Raw genomic sequence first — 17,388 nt, forward strand, 5'->3', positions numbered from 1 at the left:
AACGTACAAATCGAGAAATTTCTGTACGGAATTATACCCTGATGAAAATAGGGAGGGTTGAAATTTTCGGTAGTTGTTAGAAAACCTTTTAACTTTTCACCGCGGCAGTTTATTCCCATTCCGGCATCAGGTTTTCGTTTTGCCAGATTTTCGTGTTCGGCGTTTTCGTGAGCTATACCTGTGATCATTCTATGGACGTACGTGTATACGTGTGGCCATATCTCATCGCATCGGCTGCTGCGAGTTGTGTTCATAAAATATAATTAATGAAATTGATCTCACAATAAAATACTTCGTCGAAGTCGCGTCGGGGATTTAAACGCCAACCAAGTAGAGAGTACACGTTACAAATTTATCCCGAATATTTTATTTCGGTGGGCGCAAATTGAAAAAAAAAACATATTTTCACCCAACCGCGTTCGTCTAGTATTTGTGTTTTTCATTTTCTTTCCGAGAGATTTTCCATCAGTTTCGTATCGTGTCTGTGTTATTTTTTGTTCTTTTTTCTTTTCAATTTCTTTGCGATCGATTATCAGGACGATCGTTGTCCTACAAAATCGGAGCGTCTGGGGTTTTATTATTAGTCGCGTTTCACCAAATCGGATCTCAAATGTTCCGATGAAATCAAAAGGCCGTTACATAATTATATTCTCGTCGAAAACTCGTTATACATTATTAATTGATCGATCACGTGCAGCCATTGTATACATATTTGCGCCTAATGTAATGTACTTCTACAATATCAGTCGATTATTTATCCTAAATTAATTAATTTCCTGCCAAAATAATACTCTACAACGTATTGCTGAAATAATTATTATTTTTCATGCTTTACCATTCGTTTCAATTAAAATGTTTTACCTTTATTGTTAAAATGGTATAATAATTCGGTAGCGTACGTGGAGAAGCACCCGCCATCCCATACATTTCTGTGCGAAATAATTTTCCGCGAAATGCAAGGAATCGTACGACTTGTAGGTATACATATATCAAATTACGGAGGAATATACCGTACGTACGTATGTAGTTAAAAGGATTCGAGAAATAGCCGTGAACGAAGATAACCGTGAATTTTTTTTGTCCCCGTCCCGCACGTCGAAGACTGGGAATTCGCGATGATTCGGGATTCGGGGGTGTGTGCGCATCGGTCGCCATAGCGACAGCAGCCCCGGGACCCTCGGAGCCTGTCCTGGTTGGGAGGGTCGTTGGAGGGTTGAAAGGGTGCAGGCTGACTGTCACACAGCGAGGGGTGCCACCGGGCCAAGATGGCCGCCACGCGACACCACCATGTCAATAACACTCTGGAAACCCCTGTGCCTCACCTTGAGCTGGCACAGCGGCGCACACCTCGCCCATCCACCATCTACTCCCCTTATTCCCGCTTTCCCGGCCGAACATCCCCTTCGGGACCATCTTCGTGTCTAATGCATCTGCCACGCTTGTACGACCTATAATTAATACGGAGAGCACACGTGCGCGAGATTACATACATAACATATATGAATTTATATCGCTGCGTAACCCACCCATATACATTTACGTATGATCACGCAGCCCGCTCGCACCTGAATCCAAATCCTACGCATAAATTTTGATTGGAAAATCGAGCAGTTTTTACGGAAAATCGCCATTCATCGACTTTCATCCTAATTTCAATTTTTTCATAATCTGACGCGGAGGTACGACTTATGATTTCATGATTCGGTGGTCGGATACGTGTACAATTGATATGCGGGTATCACTTACGTTCGCGGTATTAAATTACGATCATTGGATAAAAATTAGGTACAACTAACAGCGTTATATATTTGCACCCTGTATACCGGTAGATTTGAACCCCGATATGCAGGTATACTTAGACCGTTATAAAGTTGAGTTCTGATGTCAGCTTACGCGGTGAAACCAATTAGCGACAATTTCCTGCGCCAAAACCCGGACGCGAATTAATTGGTACTTGATTTTTTGCGCCCGCCCGCCCGCCATTGGCGACCCCGACGATCTCCGACGACCTCTTGACGAGTCATGCAGCGGGAAATAAAACCCTCCAACTAAAAGCCCTCCGAGGCTAACCGCGAACCAAATTCAAAGTATTGAGTTTCTATACCTATGTATGTTTATATATGTAATATGTACGCAAGCTCTCAGTTGTGCCGATATATTTTGTAAACAAGTAGGCGTACAGGTACAAAGGTATTTTCAAATGAACGTAAATTGACTCGCGATGTCCTATGAAAAGCAAGTTATGATTTTGGTTTTTCCATTTCTATTTTTTTGCCAGGTCCGCGACGATGTCTCGTCCGCGTATACGCCTTGTATATTCTTTCCGCGCTCCGCGCCGAAGATTCGTCGCATACCTGCGATCTTTTTTGCATGTCAACGGAAAATATAATAAATCCAATGCTACTCGGCATGCAGCTGCAGCGGTAGCGGTGAAACAGATGAAACAGATGTGAATCGACTCCGCGTTGTCATAATAACATCCTTGTAACAATGACGTTCAGTCAAAGTCAATCACTTCTCCAGCTGAATCTGACGAGAGCGATATCTATGAATCATGAATGATTAACTTTCATTCATATTCAAACGATGCATGCGTCGCGACCCGCTATCGATTCGTAATCAATTCCGCGTCTAACAAATCATTCGGCCAACAAACGCGTCACGGATACAATATACCGAAACCATAATGAAGTACCGCGAATTAAGAAGAACAGCTAAACACCGATCACCTTGTTTTTTTCTATGAGAATTCATAAAATCACTTTGAAATATATATACGCTGCATTACATTTTGTGCAAATATTATTGCCCGTGTGTATGGAAGTTCGGAAACCACCCCGTCAGTAAATAGTGGCAATTACACTAAATGCTTCCACTCTAATCATCCTTAAAATGACGTCAATCATCCAACATTTTATCAAATCCGACCGCGTCGAGATCTCACAATAGGGGTGCGATATTATCCGGCAAAATTGAAGTTCCGAACTCGGCGAGGAGTAAAGCGAAAAAGAGAAATAAAGGGAGCGAGCGAGATGGAGAGAGAGGGAGTTTCTCGTTCCCGAAGGGTTGCATCGCTCCTCTTTTTTCTCCCCGTCGCTAGAAGCGATGAGAAAATTTTCGGATGGACTGTATCCAAGGGTGAAAGCCTGTAGGGGTTTTTCTCCCCTTGGGTGTTGGCCGTGCACGGTTGCCTGGCAACGGCACCCTCGGGGTCCGCGTTCTGATTGGCCCCTCTCTGCCTCTGTCGCCCATCCCGTACCTTGGATCTCCTATCTTAACCCTCGGCAATCTCTCCCTCCATATTCGTATCTCCCCCCCGTGGTCCCCCGTCAGGTCGCTCCTGGGTCACCCTCAGTTACCGGTGAACACATATATCCACGCCTGTCCTTGAGTCCTGCAGCGCGCACACCGGTTCGTCCTCGTCCTCGTCCTCATCCGACCTATACATGCTCAGACAATTTTCTCGGGTGTCCGACGTATTTCTTTTTTCTTCCCTTGTCGATTCTTTCTCCCGCTTTTACCGTTACATATTCCCTCTTCTCTCATTCCTCTCTATATGTATATCTCCGCTCTTTTGTTTCCCTTGCGATTCTTTTCATTATTTATTTTTTTTTTTTCTGCATATTCTTACGGTTTACGTTTTTTTCATGCACTGAAAATTTACGCCTCGATGAAAATATCTCATTCTTGCCTACGTAACCTCGTACGTGTACTACATACGACATGGAGATTAATTTTCAAACACGTTCGCAAATCTGCGGTCCACACAGGGCAAGAATTTGATTACGAAAAGCCCGTGAGGATACGAACGTATAGCTACAGCGATCCTAATCCCCCTGAAATCTAATTGAAAGCGGAGCAAAGACGCTGCGTGGCTTTAATCACAACGACGGTAAGATTCGCTTCCCTGAGGATAGGGATAAAGCTGCACAGACGTATAACAGGTATATAGACGTGACGTCGCTCTGATAGACATACACCACGATTCGCACGGATGTGATCTCCTGTATATTTCGAGAGCATCTAGTACGGGGCATCATTCGCGTCAATTATAGGTATTGACGACAGGATTGAAGGCTACGTCGCAAGGAACACCTAGCTTAGGGTTCACACCATAGAAATTACCCAAGATACGCGTAGTTGCACGTTTAGTTCAGTAGTGCAGGTAATAGAATTTCTATGGTATATGGTGTATTTACATGCATCTGATTTCGAATGTACGAATTATAGAGCGGTGCGGGATATAAAGGAGAATATTCTATCAATGGCGACGGAAAGCTGTTGAAAATATTGTAAGAAAATATTACAACACGATTGTAATGTGTAAGAGGTGCAGAAGGCAGATAATGCATCAGCTGGCCCTGCAGAAGAAGGCTATATGCGATAAATATGATTGAAAAATCGCTGTCGACGGATCTTTAAAAAATAAAGTTTGAATCGGTTTAAGTGCAACAGAATCAAGACCTAACTCTTTAAACGCGCCGAGGACGATTAGAGTCTAACAAAGACGTGAAACGAATCAATAGGATTTGGAAAAAGGGCTATAAGGTATATTATGAGATTGAAATTGTTGCCGCGACTTTAGAATTGGACAAACGGCTTAAGCCAACGACTTCGTTTTGGCCCTTTCAATGGTCAAAAGGGCTTAAGTCGCGTCGGCGAGTCTCCTTTTGGATTAGGCCATTATTCTGGCTCCTTCTTTGAATTGGATATGTCCTCTTTTCAATTCCCTGTTTAATGTTTTGACGGTTCCGGCACTCGTGCCTACGCTTATAGTATATTAGTCCCTTGTAGGACAGAACCATACACTCCGTTTTACCTGCCTGAGAGATCGAGAAACATATACGGGTGAATTTTTAGCGCACAACATCGTGAGCTTTGCGATTCCCATTCCATCATATACGTATGCATACATGTTATTTTTATCGAGTAATTGTTTTATTTTTTTTTTTTTCTCTCTCTTCATTTCGTTCTAGATTCAAGAACATCGGGTAACGCTATTTTCACTCCGAATGTAGAACAGGGCGCGGGAGACACCTCCGCGTTAAAAAGTTGCAGACTCGCTCGGGACGATGGTATGACAATAATAAAATCTATGATTCACGATGATTGGATAGAGTGGAAAAATTTCAGATACCAATCATGCAGACTGTGACGATGTATGAAATGTTATTTTTCGAATTTTTCAAGATGTCGAATCGTCAAACGAAGCGGATCTTCAGCCACGCAAAAGATTCTGCCCATCAACATCGCCCGGTTCAGCTATTCAAAAGGAGAAATTGGACGCCGACAGCATTCTCGAAGATGACGGAGATACCGTCGCACCTGTATTGAAATTAATGTACGTTAAATATTCGAAAAGTAGTCAACATGTCGCATACTCAATTCAAGTAAGATTGTCTCATACAATTCCAAGTTAATTGATTTATTCCATCAATGATATGAGGACCGAATTGTCTCCTTTGTAAAGCGTTCATGAATTTATTCCCGAGATTGATATTCCATTGCACTTCTTTAGGCAAAAAGTACCGACGATATACTACGGATCACGCACGCACAAACAGATTGAACAGGTGATTAGGGAGTTGAAGAAAACCGCTTACGCACACAAACCGTAAGTCTCAAGTTCATTGAAAACAGTATTATTACAAACAAATTAAAAAAATGTAATCGAATCAGATAATGGTTCATATTATACCTTGAAAGAAAAAAACAATGTACAGAACTCTTCCGATAAATCCACTACCTTCTTTACAGTATGACAATTTTAAGCAGTAGAGAATTCACATGCATACAAGAGTCGAAAGAAAATAAGACTGAACTTTGCAACCGTCTTCTTGACCCACAAAAGGTGCGTACAAATTTCTATTTATTGAATATTGCTCACTGGAGTGCAGTTCCGCTAAGAAACATAACACTTGTGTAACATAAGTTATATTGCGTACCTGTGTACATATTCTCGCATTGCAGGCCTCTGGCTGTAGATACTACAACGAAAGCAACAGACAAAGGATATCCTCGAACTATATGTTGAATAATTTGGGAATTAACGGACCATGGGATATCGAAGACTTGGTAGAAATTGGCAAAGAGCAATCAGCGTGTCCATATTTTGCAGCTAAGACCTTGATGTCGGAGGCGGATATTGTTTTTTGTCCTTACAACTATTTGGTTGATCCAAGTATTCGCGAAAGCGTGAGTACAGCATTTTGGCATCAATCGAAATTCTGAGAATGTAGAACTCGTAGCGGACTGGATCAAATGAATCGAGCAATTATCTCGGGCGACCGTCATAGCTGAAACTTTCCTCGTATCACGATCTTCTGTTTCTATCTAGAACCGCCAACTATTTCTAATTTTCCATAATTTCAGATGCAACTACAGTTGTCCGGCCAAGTAGTTATCCTGGATGAGGCTCACAATATCGAAGAATTGAGCAGAGAGGTGGGAAGTATTACTTTTCGTGCAGATAAAATCTCCGAAGCTGCCGTGGAGTGCAAAATACTCCGTGCGTCACGTAAAGATGATTGTCTGACCTATGAAGAGATTGAAGCATATCTTTTGAGTTTACTCGACTTCTTAAAAGTCAACATTTTGAACACGGTGGTGAGTTAATCCCTCCGACTGCACGTTCATTCTTCGTGTCCGATCATCCTGTTGAAATTAATCCAATTCGAAACCTAGGATAAATTCAACGATACAGCGAGCAGTGCTTTCTGGACTGGACGCGAGCTCAAAGAGTTGTTCGATATACACGGTTTGGGCAAAGGCGTATGCAATTCTTTTAAAGCAGCTGCGGGTGCAGCAATAAAAGACTTTACCAGCGCAAAAGAATCGATTACGAAACAACAATCTGGTGTTATATTGATGCCGACGATAACGCAGATGACGAAAAACTTGTTGGAAGACCTCTTGTTTGCGCTTAAAGTGTTGACTACCGAATCTTTGGCTGACGACTACAGGTCCTGCATCATCGAATCAAATGTCCAAGATTCGAGACCAGTACGATTTTGATTAACAATTTGCCCTGAATTGCATGCTATAAGTTGGTATATGACGAAGTTTGTCTTTGTTTTAATCAGTTGGCTGATAATACTTGGCACTCGCGAGATTCTACTATACGCATGCGTTCTCTCCAAATGCTGTGCATGAATCCAGCGGTAATTTTTGCTCCTCTGGCGAATATGGCAAGGTCGATAATCCTTGCGTCTGGAACACTGTCGCCGATAAATTCTTTCCAAAGCGAACTGGGAACTATCTTTACGCACAAATTAGATGCCAACCACGTTGTACCCAAGGAAAACGTGTACATTCGAGGAATTTCATGCGGTCCCACCGGAGCGCAGCTCAAAGCAAACTATACGAACGTCAACTCCTGGACTTTCCAAGTGAGTGGATTCGAAGATTATTTTTTCGATAGTTGATTGAATATCATCATTGAAGACATAACTAGACATGAGCTTATTTTCAGGATGAATTGGGCAACCTCATCCTACAAGTTAGTAGGGTGATTCCACACGGAGTCTTGTGCTTTTTCTCGTCATATAGCATGATGGAGAAGCAAATCACTAGATGGAAGCAAACTTCATGCTGGACGAGATTGGAGGAAATCAAATATGTCTTACAGGAACCAAGGGGTACTAGTAAGCTTGCACCAATTATGAAAAAGTACCGGGAGATCATTCAAGCAACTTCAGACGGCCCACAAGACGGGGTTACTGGAGCTCTACTCTTCGCAGTTTTCAGAGGAAAAATTGCAGAAGGAATTGATTTCAGTGATGATGAAGCACGATGTGTTATGACGGTATAATAATTCTTTCGTATTAAAGTAGAATCATTCTAAAAAAAAATCAAAAACAGCAACAAATAGTCGATTTTCTAATTATTCACGCAAACGGAATATGCACGATTTGGTCGTAAAAGTCACCAGTTCTTGTACTAAAACAATTATTTCTCACAAAGAATCAAGAGTTAATCGCACATCGCGGAATGTTTTTTGCAACAGATTGGAATACCCTATTCTGTCCGAAAAGATCCATCAGTAGATATGAAGTTTACATACAATGACCTGAAACAATCAAAAGGCTTGCTAAAAGGTGGCGAATGGTATACAGTTCAAGCATTCAGAGCTCTGAATCAGGCCCTTGGACGTTGCTTAAGACATCGTAATGATTGGGGAGCCGTGCTTCTGGTCGATCAACGGTGAGTCTCAAAACAGTGTACCACTTCCAACTGTATGCTATAATCTTTTTTTCAATGTCGTTACAGATTTCTTGAACCCACTAATTATAACTATCTACCAAAATGGGTCAAGACAATGGTGAGTAGAAACCTAAACTTTCATATATAAACCACTCGGTAGTGTTTCATGTAACGATAAAAAATAATGATAAAATCGCAATTTTTATACTTACAGTGGCGGGATTCTACGCGATATGACCTATCTCAAGAACTTCGACAATTTGTAGCCAAACAGCTTGAACGAACAAAACCAAAAACCTTGGATACCGATAGCTCTGATCTATAAACAAACGTTTCTTTACATTCTTAAATGATGAGCCATGGTGTAACGTTCCGAATGACGAATCAGGTTCTATAAACCGTATTCGGTGGCAAATACAATGAATCCTGATTTTTTTATGAAACGACTTTTTTTACTCATTTCTTTTGATAATATTGTGAGGCATCTGATATTGGCCAAGTATTGCGATTAAAGGTGAGGTATTAGAGAAACAACTCATTTATGTAAACTGCGAATTACGTTTATTGGAAAAAATATCTGTATAAGTTAGTTATGTTCTAACATTATGAATAAATCACATGTTTGTCGTATCACGCTTCTCCAACTTTCTCAGATGTTTTTTCTTCATATTCTTTATCTTGGCGGTATTCTTGATCTGAAATAATCAGAGACAATAATTATTCACTAAAAACAATATTGTAGTTCACCATGCATTATAGTCTTCGATGAACTCAGTTATTCAATGTTTTTTATCATTTAATTTGATTCAAATTATCTCATGAAAAAGAAGTACTCACTACTTGGACTATTTCACTCTTTTTTCGATTTTCTTCAGCACGCTTCAAGTTCTCAATTCTTCTTTGCTTTTTTGCCTCTTTTTCAGCTTGGCGTTGGGCTATAACAGCCCTGGAAAGATCTTTCACCCGTTTCAACTCAGCCCTTAATTTTTGTTTTTTTTCAAAAGATAGTCGCGTACCACGAGTCTTTATTATAGATGAGAATCTGCACATGATTCCAAGGAATGATTAAAAAAAATATGAATATCTCAACGAAATAACCACGTCTTACCTAGTTCTCGGTTCCTTCCAAACCCTTCCTGATTTTGGCTTGCCTTTGGGCACAGCAACCTTCTCAACATGCTTACTAAGTTTATTCACTTTTTTGGATTGAATAGAAGCAACTGGCTTTTCTTTTTTTTTATCCAATATATCCTCCATGCGAATTACATTTTCTTCAATCTCCGTCATTGTCACATAGATTATGCGTTTAGAGCGTTCAGAACACAGGTTTAGAATCACACTGATTAGAGGTTAGACCGCTACAGTCAAAACAACACGTGCACGAGTAGGGTTCTCGGATTTCATTCGAACCGCAGTGGTGACGTTTCACTGATATACATATAATATTCGGCCGGTAAGTTAGCAGTCATCAAATACCACGCCAGTGCAATCAAAGTACGTTGGAAAATGAGGACCAAGTTGAAACCACAGTTTACTAATTTATATCATTGAAAATCTACGGAGGAACAGCCTTTCTTGATTATATCAATACAAATCAATCATTTTTAAGGGTAGTCATTAGATCTGGAAACCAAGATCAAAATACCATGAGGGACTCTTTCATATGTCAAGTTACTCAATATACACGATAACACCGCTTGCAAAGTATTAAGCTTTTAATAAAAATAGTAACATTGAGATAAAAATCATCTGTTAGGGTAGTAATACGGAAAACCATAGATATATATGGTAAACTTAATAATTAGAACTATTCTATATATACATTTACATATACCTGTGTGACTTACACCTTGAGTGAAGATTTTACCAAAGTATAAAAAATATTTTTTGTTGAGACTCTTTAGCCATATCATGTTCATTTTCCGAGATATCTTCGCGCGTTAGATAAGCGAATAGAAATATTTATGTCAGTAATCTGAAAAACTTTCGTTAACATTGAATGTAGGGAGGAATTACCTATTCGACACGAATCAGTTCATTATTCCATTTCATCTTCAAGATCCATCTCCTCCTCCGATGAATCAGTGAGCAATGCTTCCGAAACATCCGTTTGAATAGAGTTTGCTGTTGTTGTAGATGACTCTTCACAATTATGCTGCAAATCAAACATACTTCAACTACCCAACATGCTAACAGTAAACCATTATAGCGTTCCATACAAAAACTTTTTAAGACTTGAATGATTATACCGTATGTGATTAGTAAGTACCTTAAATATTTAAATATCATTCGTACTAAAAGTTACCAACAAATAATGAGATTACTCACCTTATGTTCAATTGCTTGTCCTTTGATGTCCTTATTGATTAGATTGCCCATCCAAAACGCATCTGAACTATTATTAAGTACCATCATACCTTTCACACTAAAAATGAAACGTTCATGCGTAGATTTTGCGACGGGTACGTATTTCGCTAAAGTCGTATCCGCCGTCACTGTAGTGTGGCAACACAGAACATGGAGGTACCTCATTCCTTCTATTAATATGAAAGAACTTTATTTAACATATCGATCCTTCCAAAAACGAGCGAATCAATTTTTTACACAATATTTAGCTATTGCCACTACGTACAATTACTTTACTCATTAACAAATTATACTTGAAATGTTGTTCTCTTTTAGCACACTATCGTGCTTTGGCATGAAAACATCATTTATGTACGTACCTTGCAATTGTTTTACAATTCCCGTTATTTCTTCCACGTGATGTTTCAAGTTATGCTCAAGAATAGGCATCCCAGTAGAGAGAAAGAACTTCACTACGGTAGGAATATATCGCAGAAATAGCGACCAATGTGGTTTGTACTCCATTTTTTTACATATCTGGACGATACTGTGTACACAAGTTGTGACAGAAACCCAAATTTGTATTCTTTCGCTATCACTGAAAGAAGCAAACCCCTTTACTTTTTGTGCCAAATAACTTGATAAGCATAGTGGGTTACTCAGTTGTATCTAGAGATAGTCAAGATCTCATACGTTTCTTACTTGATAGCTGAGGCTAGTGATATCTTGACACCTTCGATTACTCCACAAAAAATACGTTTGAATAATAACGTGAAGACATTTTTGGTAATCGATGAAAGTCTGGCTAAATAATCTTTTGGCATTTCTAATTTTTCAACTTCTTCAGGTAACCACTCTAGCAATGTAACCATAGTGCCTAATGGATTAGGTTCATTGGTGAGCCAGCTCTTCAAGAGGGTATCGATGCCTAGCTTATACGATGAAGCATTACTTTTATCTTCAGGCCAATCAAGGCATAAAAATCCGTATGCCATTTTTGCTACAGAAAAAAACAAAAACTTTCATCAAACATTTCAGATGGCTGCCGAAATTATTAGTCAGTCATCAATCGAACGTATGAATAGCTGAAATATAACATTTAATTTCATACTTGCCTAAGTTCTCTTTATGTTGTACGGAATGGCTTTCAGAGTGCTGCACCAGAGCTTGGAACAAGCCAACAAGTGCAATGGCAACTGGGAGACGCGTTGCGATATCGACCAGTAATTCAACGTACAAACACGACTGGGTCACCAACTCTTTACAAGATCGCAACAGTGTGTTTGATTCGTTAGTTTGACTAGCAACTGTCCTTAATGCGTCTGAAAATTATAATATTGATTTCGTTGGCTGATTTCTTTAGAAGAAAAACATATCATCTAATCAAACACATTCTAGACAGTTTAACGAGTGTTAGTTTGCGATATTGAATGTCATTGAAATCTGATTGGGTAATACAAATATCCTTCCTACAGCAAGACTGACCTCGAAGCATTGCGTTATTAATGGAATTATGAAATCCTTTCCAATTAAAGATTGCTGCCAAGAGACATAGTAGTAATCTGAAGCATTCTCTGTTCTGGCTATCATCTTTTTCTCGTAATTCAATTGTAACCTGTTCCAACTTAGAACACACTTTTGGTAGTAAGCTTACTAAATCTTTCATGAATATTTGAGATGCCTCGTTTTCTAGCATAGCCAACAGCTCTTTAATGATGAAACATACTTGTGCGATTGTAATAATATTGGTTTTACTCTGTGTCAATCTTATTTCCATTGAATAATCAAGAAGATGAGCTATCTGCCGAAACACAAACCCATAGTAACAAGTACAACAAAGCATTTGACAAATCCGTGTTATGGATATAGCTTTTGAGACTCACCTTCGCATCCAGTCGTCTAAAATAAGCGGTATTCTTAGAGACAAGAGCAGAGCCAGATTCCCAGGATGCCCATTCCGAAAGACTACTCGATTTATCTAAAGCAACTTTATTGCCGCGTTTACCAGTCTTCTTCTCGGTCTTGACGAATGGCGGTGATGGAAAATGATGGAAATAGCATATAGGTGGTTGATAATGGGGTTCAGCCATCATCAAATTCATACTGAGCTCAGCTTGAAGATTCATTAAGTGTTCTAAGCGTTTCAATAGAGTCGTTTGCAAGTCACTACTGGTTTGAGTTACAAAGCCACTGATTATTTCTCTGAACCTGTAACAATTCAAAGTATAACGGTTGTTAGCGAATAGCGTACATCTCCTATTTTCAACACAAATCATCTTACCAATTGATACAATTAAACATTTGGTCCAATACCACAGCATCTGGGTCATGGAGGTCTTTCATCATGAGAACTGGACACCCTAAGAGAATATCGATTGATTCGAGTTCACCGTTATTGCTCCTCATGTGACAAGCCTTGATGAGTTTGAACAGAGCTGAGACCCCTGAGCCACTTATTCCTTCCCCAAATTTTACAGCATATACCGCATCTTCAGGATCTTCGGATTCAGGATTCAAATTAAAATGAGCCGTGAAGTTTCCCCTAAATATACCAAGGTACACACTCGTAAACACAATACTCCCTTTCATCTAAACGTGATATTGATGAATGTATAAATCTTAAAATAAGGAGTAGACATAGTGATGAAGCAATCATAATTCGTAACGCGAAAAATTTACCAACACCATAAATACCTGTATATTTTAATGTCTTCGAGATATAGTTCAAACAGTTCTGCGGTAAAGTGATCTGTGAAGACTGTCAAAAAACTTTCATCCAAATTTGGTGTATTTGCAATAATTTCTGCCATTTGGTCGTAAAACAAAGACCTGGATCTGGAGCAATTTTTAACTGCTGCAACTACTTGCTCTGCACAAAATAAGAAGATTAAATGAATAATAACGTCGTTTTCTAAATGACTTCAATGAAGACATCTGCCAACAATTCAAATATCAATTTGAAAAGGCTGGAAGAACTTTGGTTTTCAATTTTTAGTTTATAGTACTCACTGAATAACTGGAGCGCCAATTTTTTAGTTCCTGCATATGAAGCTGTGTGCTTAATGGCCATAACCGCCCCTAATACACCCTTACACTTGGTCCTAAAAGAATTTATCATTCAAATAACGATGCCTTGCAAGCCCTCGATAGACACAGTCTACCATACTTACAATGGTTTTGAACTGGCAAGCTGCTTGGACAATAAGATATTCAAATCTCCCTGCAGAGCATCCGAAGTCGAATTGGAACTAATACACAGTCCATGCAATAAATCACTCAACGTAGCGACTTCTTCTAAATCAAGACTATCCACTTCTTCAAGCAGAATCCTTAAATGATGAGAATGTTTCTGTAAATGTTCTCTTTCGGCATCTTTGCATGCCATTTTGCTGAGAATCATCAGGGCATTTTTTGATGTATCAGTACCAGCACTAGTCATTTTAATTATCTTGGCTAATACTTCTTGCTGTTTGTGAATTGCATCTGCTTGACTTAGCAACATCAAACGAAACCATTCAATTGCAAAGTCAGCGTATACACGATCACCGGCTTTCAAGAGATGACAAGCCAAAGGTAAGGCCATTGATTGTAAGTCGCGAGCCACCTAGGAAAGGCAAACCAAGCTATTTTTTAGTATAATGTTACCCTGCACTGTACAGTTAATTTGGAAAAAATTAGATTTCATAAATCACTACAAACCTCTTTATAGTCATAGTAGAATGTGTTTAATAAACTTGTTCTATAAAATCCCGTCCGCACGCGATACTTGAGTAAAATCTCTACATTTTTCTTCTTAGAACTATTGGTTGAGAAAATCAATAATAATAGGACCAAATCTAACGGCTTAGGATCTTTTTTGATGCGTTGGATAACTGTGATTATTGAATCAGCTAGCGGTTTCAAAACTTGACACGACATCTTCAAAGCATTTACAGTTAAAACTTGATTAGAGAAGCACTCCTCTATATTTTCAGTAACCAAGGGTTGCATATCCACAGAACGGAGAGCAGCTAATGCTTTTATTCGAGATTCAGGGGCCGAACTCTCACTCAAGACAAACCTGAACACAAAGTTATAAAATTGAAAGGTGCTGAAAATATCAATTTGCTAGAAGTGCTCAGAAGGCAAATTATGGGAATAGTATTAGGTGAATATACACAGACTTGTAACGACGAAATGTTTCTTATTAATTTTGTCAAAGTTCTAATAAAGTAAGCAACTTCATGTTCAATTCTCGTTTTTCTTCAATTCTTGCATATCAATACTAATTTAGAACAAGAACATCAACCATAGCTTCATAAATACCTCGTTATATTGGGCACAGCGCTTAATTGTGGATTATGTTTCAATAAATCCAAGGCTTTTTCATGTACCCTATTCAAATAATCCTTGCTCAGAGTCAATTCTAATATGCAGTCTAATATAACTGCAGTTAATTCAGGCTTATCCTCAATCAACTTGATAAGTATATCAGCAACAGCATGATGTTGGGAATCAATAACAATTTGAGGTAAACACGATATTATTTCACCTTGGAAATACGTGTGCGCTGATTCTAACAGCTCCCCCAACTTTTCAATCAAAATATGCGGAGCAACAATTTTTTCCAAGAATTTAAACTGCTTCAATAAAACACCAGACCATGGCACATCATCTCCTGAATCCCTGCAAACATAATACTTTGTTCCCCATCATGCCTACTTTATAGTGATACTAAAATATTTCACTTACTCAGCAAGTATAGCCATTGCAAGTCGATCTAACAGTGATGTAGAAACATGGGTCTGCAGAGATGGTACGTGTAATAGGATTCGTGCAACAGATTCGGTTTTTTGATCAGTAAAGACTTCCTGTTCGGTTTCTTGTTTTGTCGGGCTCAACATACTTTCCAAATTTTCAATATCATCAATGAAATGATCCCACTCCTTTAAAAACGTCACTTTATCATGTTCTTTAGAGTTTATCATCACATCCAATTTTTCAGCAATCTTGCGCCAGCTATCACCTGAGACCCCATTTAAGTTTTATAAACATGTCACTTTTTTCTTATAACAGTTATTTGTTAGTAATGGCAAATAAAACATTGGTTTAAACTTACACAACAAATTTGGGCCATCGCTTTTCAGAATAATACCAGCTCGTTTTAAAAACGTTGGAAAATATGATACAGTGTTTTTTTTTGTAGGTGTCCTATTAGAACTTTGACTGCGTGTTATCCGAGAAAACTCAGGTGATTTTTTCTGTTTTGAGGGGCTTTTCATGAGGATTTTATTTGGAGATTGTTTTTTTCTATTTGCGGTATTTTTCTTTGGCGAAATTTCCCCAAACATGTCATCGTCGGTGGTACTGTCTCCTTCCAGCTCTTGGTCATTGAAACTATCAGCTCTTTGCCTCTTTTTTTTAGGAGTCCTGTTACTCTTTTCCAGAGATTTTTTCCTGGTGTTGGTTGCTTGTTTTTTATTCACCTGTTCTTCCGGCGAAGAAATTTCTGCAGCTAATGATCTTGTTCCAGAATTGTGGTGTGAGAGTTCAATTCTAGAATTTGTGCCAGCACTCTTCCGGTTTGCAGAAGTTTCCTTAATTTTTGTTGTATTTTTGATGCTTGCAGGTCTTTTTTCCTGGGTTTGTAATTTCGGAGTAGTTGATCTTTGTGATTCTGGCTCTACAGCATCTCTGCTAATACTTACTTCTTTCACCTTAGGAGAATCAGTGGTCACAGTCTTGGACCAAGCATGTTTCTTTTTTTTTAATTCTTTGGATTTTGTGATAAACGTTTCATCTTCGTCCGAGTCATCTGAAGGAATTTGTGGCTGCGGCAAAATGCTTGACAATCTGTTGCTGGTTGTTACATTACTGGTAATATTAGATGGTGTTAATTGAGTACTGGGCGAGATTTTTCTTTTCTTAGAACTCGATCTAGACACTAAGGGAGATCCCTCTCTGGAGCTAGTCAAATTCTCCCTAGCAGATTCAGGGGATGCAGATGACAACCGTTTTGGCTTTCGAGTTGTTATGTTCTTGCTAACAGAACTCATTGACTGTTCGGAACTGGTACTAGATCGCCCAAGTAAACTTGGCAGTTTTTTCAACTTTCTTCTATCCATTTTTGTTGTAGCTCTTTTAAAGGAGTCTTAGTCCTTATTTTATCCTTATGACTGTACGGCAGAATTATGGTGACAAGTTTGAGTCTGAAATTTGTGAAACAAGAAACCAATATGAAAGGTCGAATCCTAGTGCAAACTTCCCATTCATCTGCAGGCCTTATGCAGTGAATAATAAGAGACTATCTGTTCTATTGCCCGCTTATTGTTACACACAGACCTTTGGAATCTCTGCCTTTGGTATACATAAATTCATATGACTAAAAATATGTTCCTCCACAAAATTTTCTGACACTGACTGACTTTATGACTAGTGACAGAAGCCTGTGAAAAGTAAACAGGTTAATGTGGCCTTTAATTTTGAAAATCATTGTCAGTGCAATGTGAAGGTGTATGAGGTGCCAAACGTCGATGATGTAAACATAAAAATGACTAAAACTTGATTGCAAGTACTCTTACCTCCGAAAGTTATAAACGAGACTGATATAACACTATGGTCAGTGGTATGAGAATGCAACAAGACATCAACGCCAACGATCTCATTCGTTGGCTCGTTTTTTCACTATCTGCTACGCTATTCTACTTTGACACGCATTCGACAAGTTCTGGCCAATTTTGGCGCGCAAATGCCAGCGCAAAAATCCTGCGAACTTACGCCCTCTCACTGGACCCGGCAACCAGTTTTTTGAACTAGCAGCACCTGACACCCTCCTCGAGGGGGTGCGGCTCCGCTCACCTC

At 39.1% G+C, this 17,388-nt stretch overlaps 3 protein-coding genes across 8 annotated transcripts in view; 1 reads left to right on the forward strand and 2 right to left on the reverse strand.

Moving 5' to 3' along the window:
- LOC105683890 (Fanconi anemia group J protein homolog) overlaps positions 1-8,832 on the forward strand; it is a 49,043-nt gene extending 40,211 nt beyond the window's left edge. Inside the window, exons 6-17 of the mRNA XM_012396862.3 lie at positions 4,977-5,075; positions 5,191-5,341; positions 5,519-5,614; positions 5,758-5,851; positions 5,971-6,195; positions 6,373-6,606; positions 6,685-7,002; positions 7,083-7,388; positions 7,472-7,804; positions 8,006-8,202; positions 8,269-8,320; positions 8,417-8,832. Coding sequence (XP_012252285.2) covers positions 4,977-5,075; positions 5,191-5,341; positions 5,519-5,614; positions 5,758-5,851; positions 5,971-6,195; positions 6,373-6,606; positions 6,685-7,002; positions 7,083-7,388; positions 7,472-7,804; positions 8,006-8,202; positions 8,269-8,320; positions 8,417-8,527 — 2,216 coding nt within the window. The 3' untranslated portion in view covers positions 8,528-8,832. The remainder of the gene's footprint in view (positions 1-4,976; positions 5,076-5,190; positions 5,342-5,518; positions 5,615-5,757; positions 5,852-5,970; positions 6,196-6,372; positions 6,607-6,684; positions 7,003-7,082; positions 7,389-7,471; positions 7,805-8,005; positions 8,203-8,268; positions 8,321-8,416) is intronic.
- On the reverse strand, positions 8,747-9,499 carry LOC105683904 (coiled-coil domain-containing protein 86). Its single transcript, XM_012396879.3, has 3 exons — positions 9,311-9,499; positions 9,040-9,244; positions 8,747-8,897 (listed from the first exon to the last, which is right to left on the reverse strand). The coding sequence occupies exons 1-3, from the start codon at positions 9,487-9,489 to the stop codon at positions 8,817-8,819; spliced, it is 465 nt and encodes a 154-aa protein (XP_012252302.2). The 5' UTR covers positions 9,490-9,499; the 3' UTR covers positions 8,747-8,816.
- A 125-nt stretch (positions 9,500-9,624) lies between these two features.
- LOC105683882 (Fanconi anemia group D2 protein) lies at positions 9,625-17,302 on the reverse strand. 6 transcript variants are annotated; one of them, XM_048651233.1, is made up of 17 exons: positions 17,109-17,302; positions 15,647-16,736; positions 15,280-15,553; positions 14,854-15,213; positions 14,248-14,608; positions 13,719-14,152; positions 13,558-13,649; positions 13,243-13,417; positions 12,830-13,090; positions 12,432-12,756; positions 12,034-12,349; positions 11,664-11,870; positions 11,251-11,548; positions 10,929-11,146; positions 10,531-10,739; positions 10,219-10,357; positions 9,625-9,757 (listed from the first exon to the last, which is right to left on the reverse strand). In XM_048651233.1, exons 2-16 carry the CDS (start codon positions 16,650-16,652, stop codon positions 10,241-10,243), a joined length of 4,653 nt encoding a protein of 1,550 aa, XP_048507190.1. In that variant the 5' UTR covers positions 16,653-16,736; positions 17,109-17,302; the 3' UTR covers positions 9,625-9,757; positions 10,219-10,240. The 6 variants fall into 6 exon arrangements, with proteins under 6 accessions (XP_048507190.1, XP_012252264.2, XP_020707697.2 ...); XM_012396841.3 differs by having other exon boundaries at positions 9,682-9,825; XM_020852038.2 differs by lacking the exon at positions 9,625-9,757 and adding an exon at positions 9,900-10,133.
- Between the last annotated feature and the right edge of the window lie 86 nt (positions 17,303-17,388).

This window comes from Athalia rosae, chromosome 2 (genome assembly GCF_917208135.1).
Source record: "Athalia rosae chromosome 2, iyAthRosa1.1, whole genome shotgun sequence".
Lineage (NCBI taxonomy): Eukaryota > Metazoa > Arthropoda > Insecta > Hymenoptera > Athaliidae > Athalia > Athalia rosae.

What these genes read in the sequence shown, in the direction of transcription:
- LOC105683904 (XM_012396879.3), bottom strand. Translation starts at nt 9,489, where the DNA reads ATGACGGAGATTGAAGAAAATGTAATTCGCATGGAGGATATATTGGAT. An exon ending in TGGAAGGAACCGAGAACTAG is followed by an intron (nt 9,245 to 9,310) that starts GTAAGACGTGGT and finishes AATCATGTGCAG; the next exon opens with ATTCTCATCTATAATAAAGA. An exon ending in AGAGTGAAATAGTCCAAGTA is followed by an intron (nt 8,898 to 9,039) that starts GTGAGTACTTCT and finishes TGATTATTTCAG; the next exon opens with ATCAAGAATACCGCCAAGAT.
- LOC105683882 (XM_048651233.1), bottom strand. Translation starts at nt 16,652, where the DNA reads ATGGATAGAAGAAAGTTGAAAAAACTGCCAAGTTTACTTGGGCGATCT. An exon ending in GCTGTGCCCAATATAACGAG is followed by an intron (nt 14,609 to 14,853) that starts GTATTTATGAAG and finishes CTTTGTGTTCAG; the next exon opens with GTTTGTCTTGAGTGAGAGTT. An exon ending in TAATAACGCAATGCTTCGAG is followed by an intron (nt 11,871 to 12,033) that starts GTCAGTCTTGCT and finishes TATAATTTTCAG; the next exon opens with ACGCATTAAGGACAGTTGCT.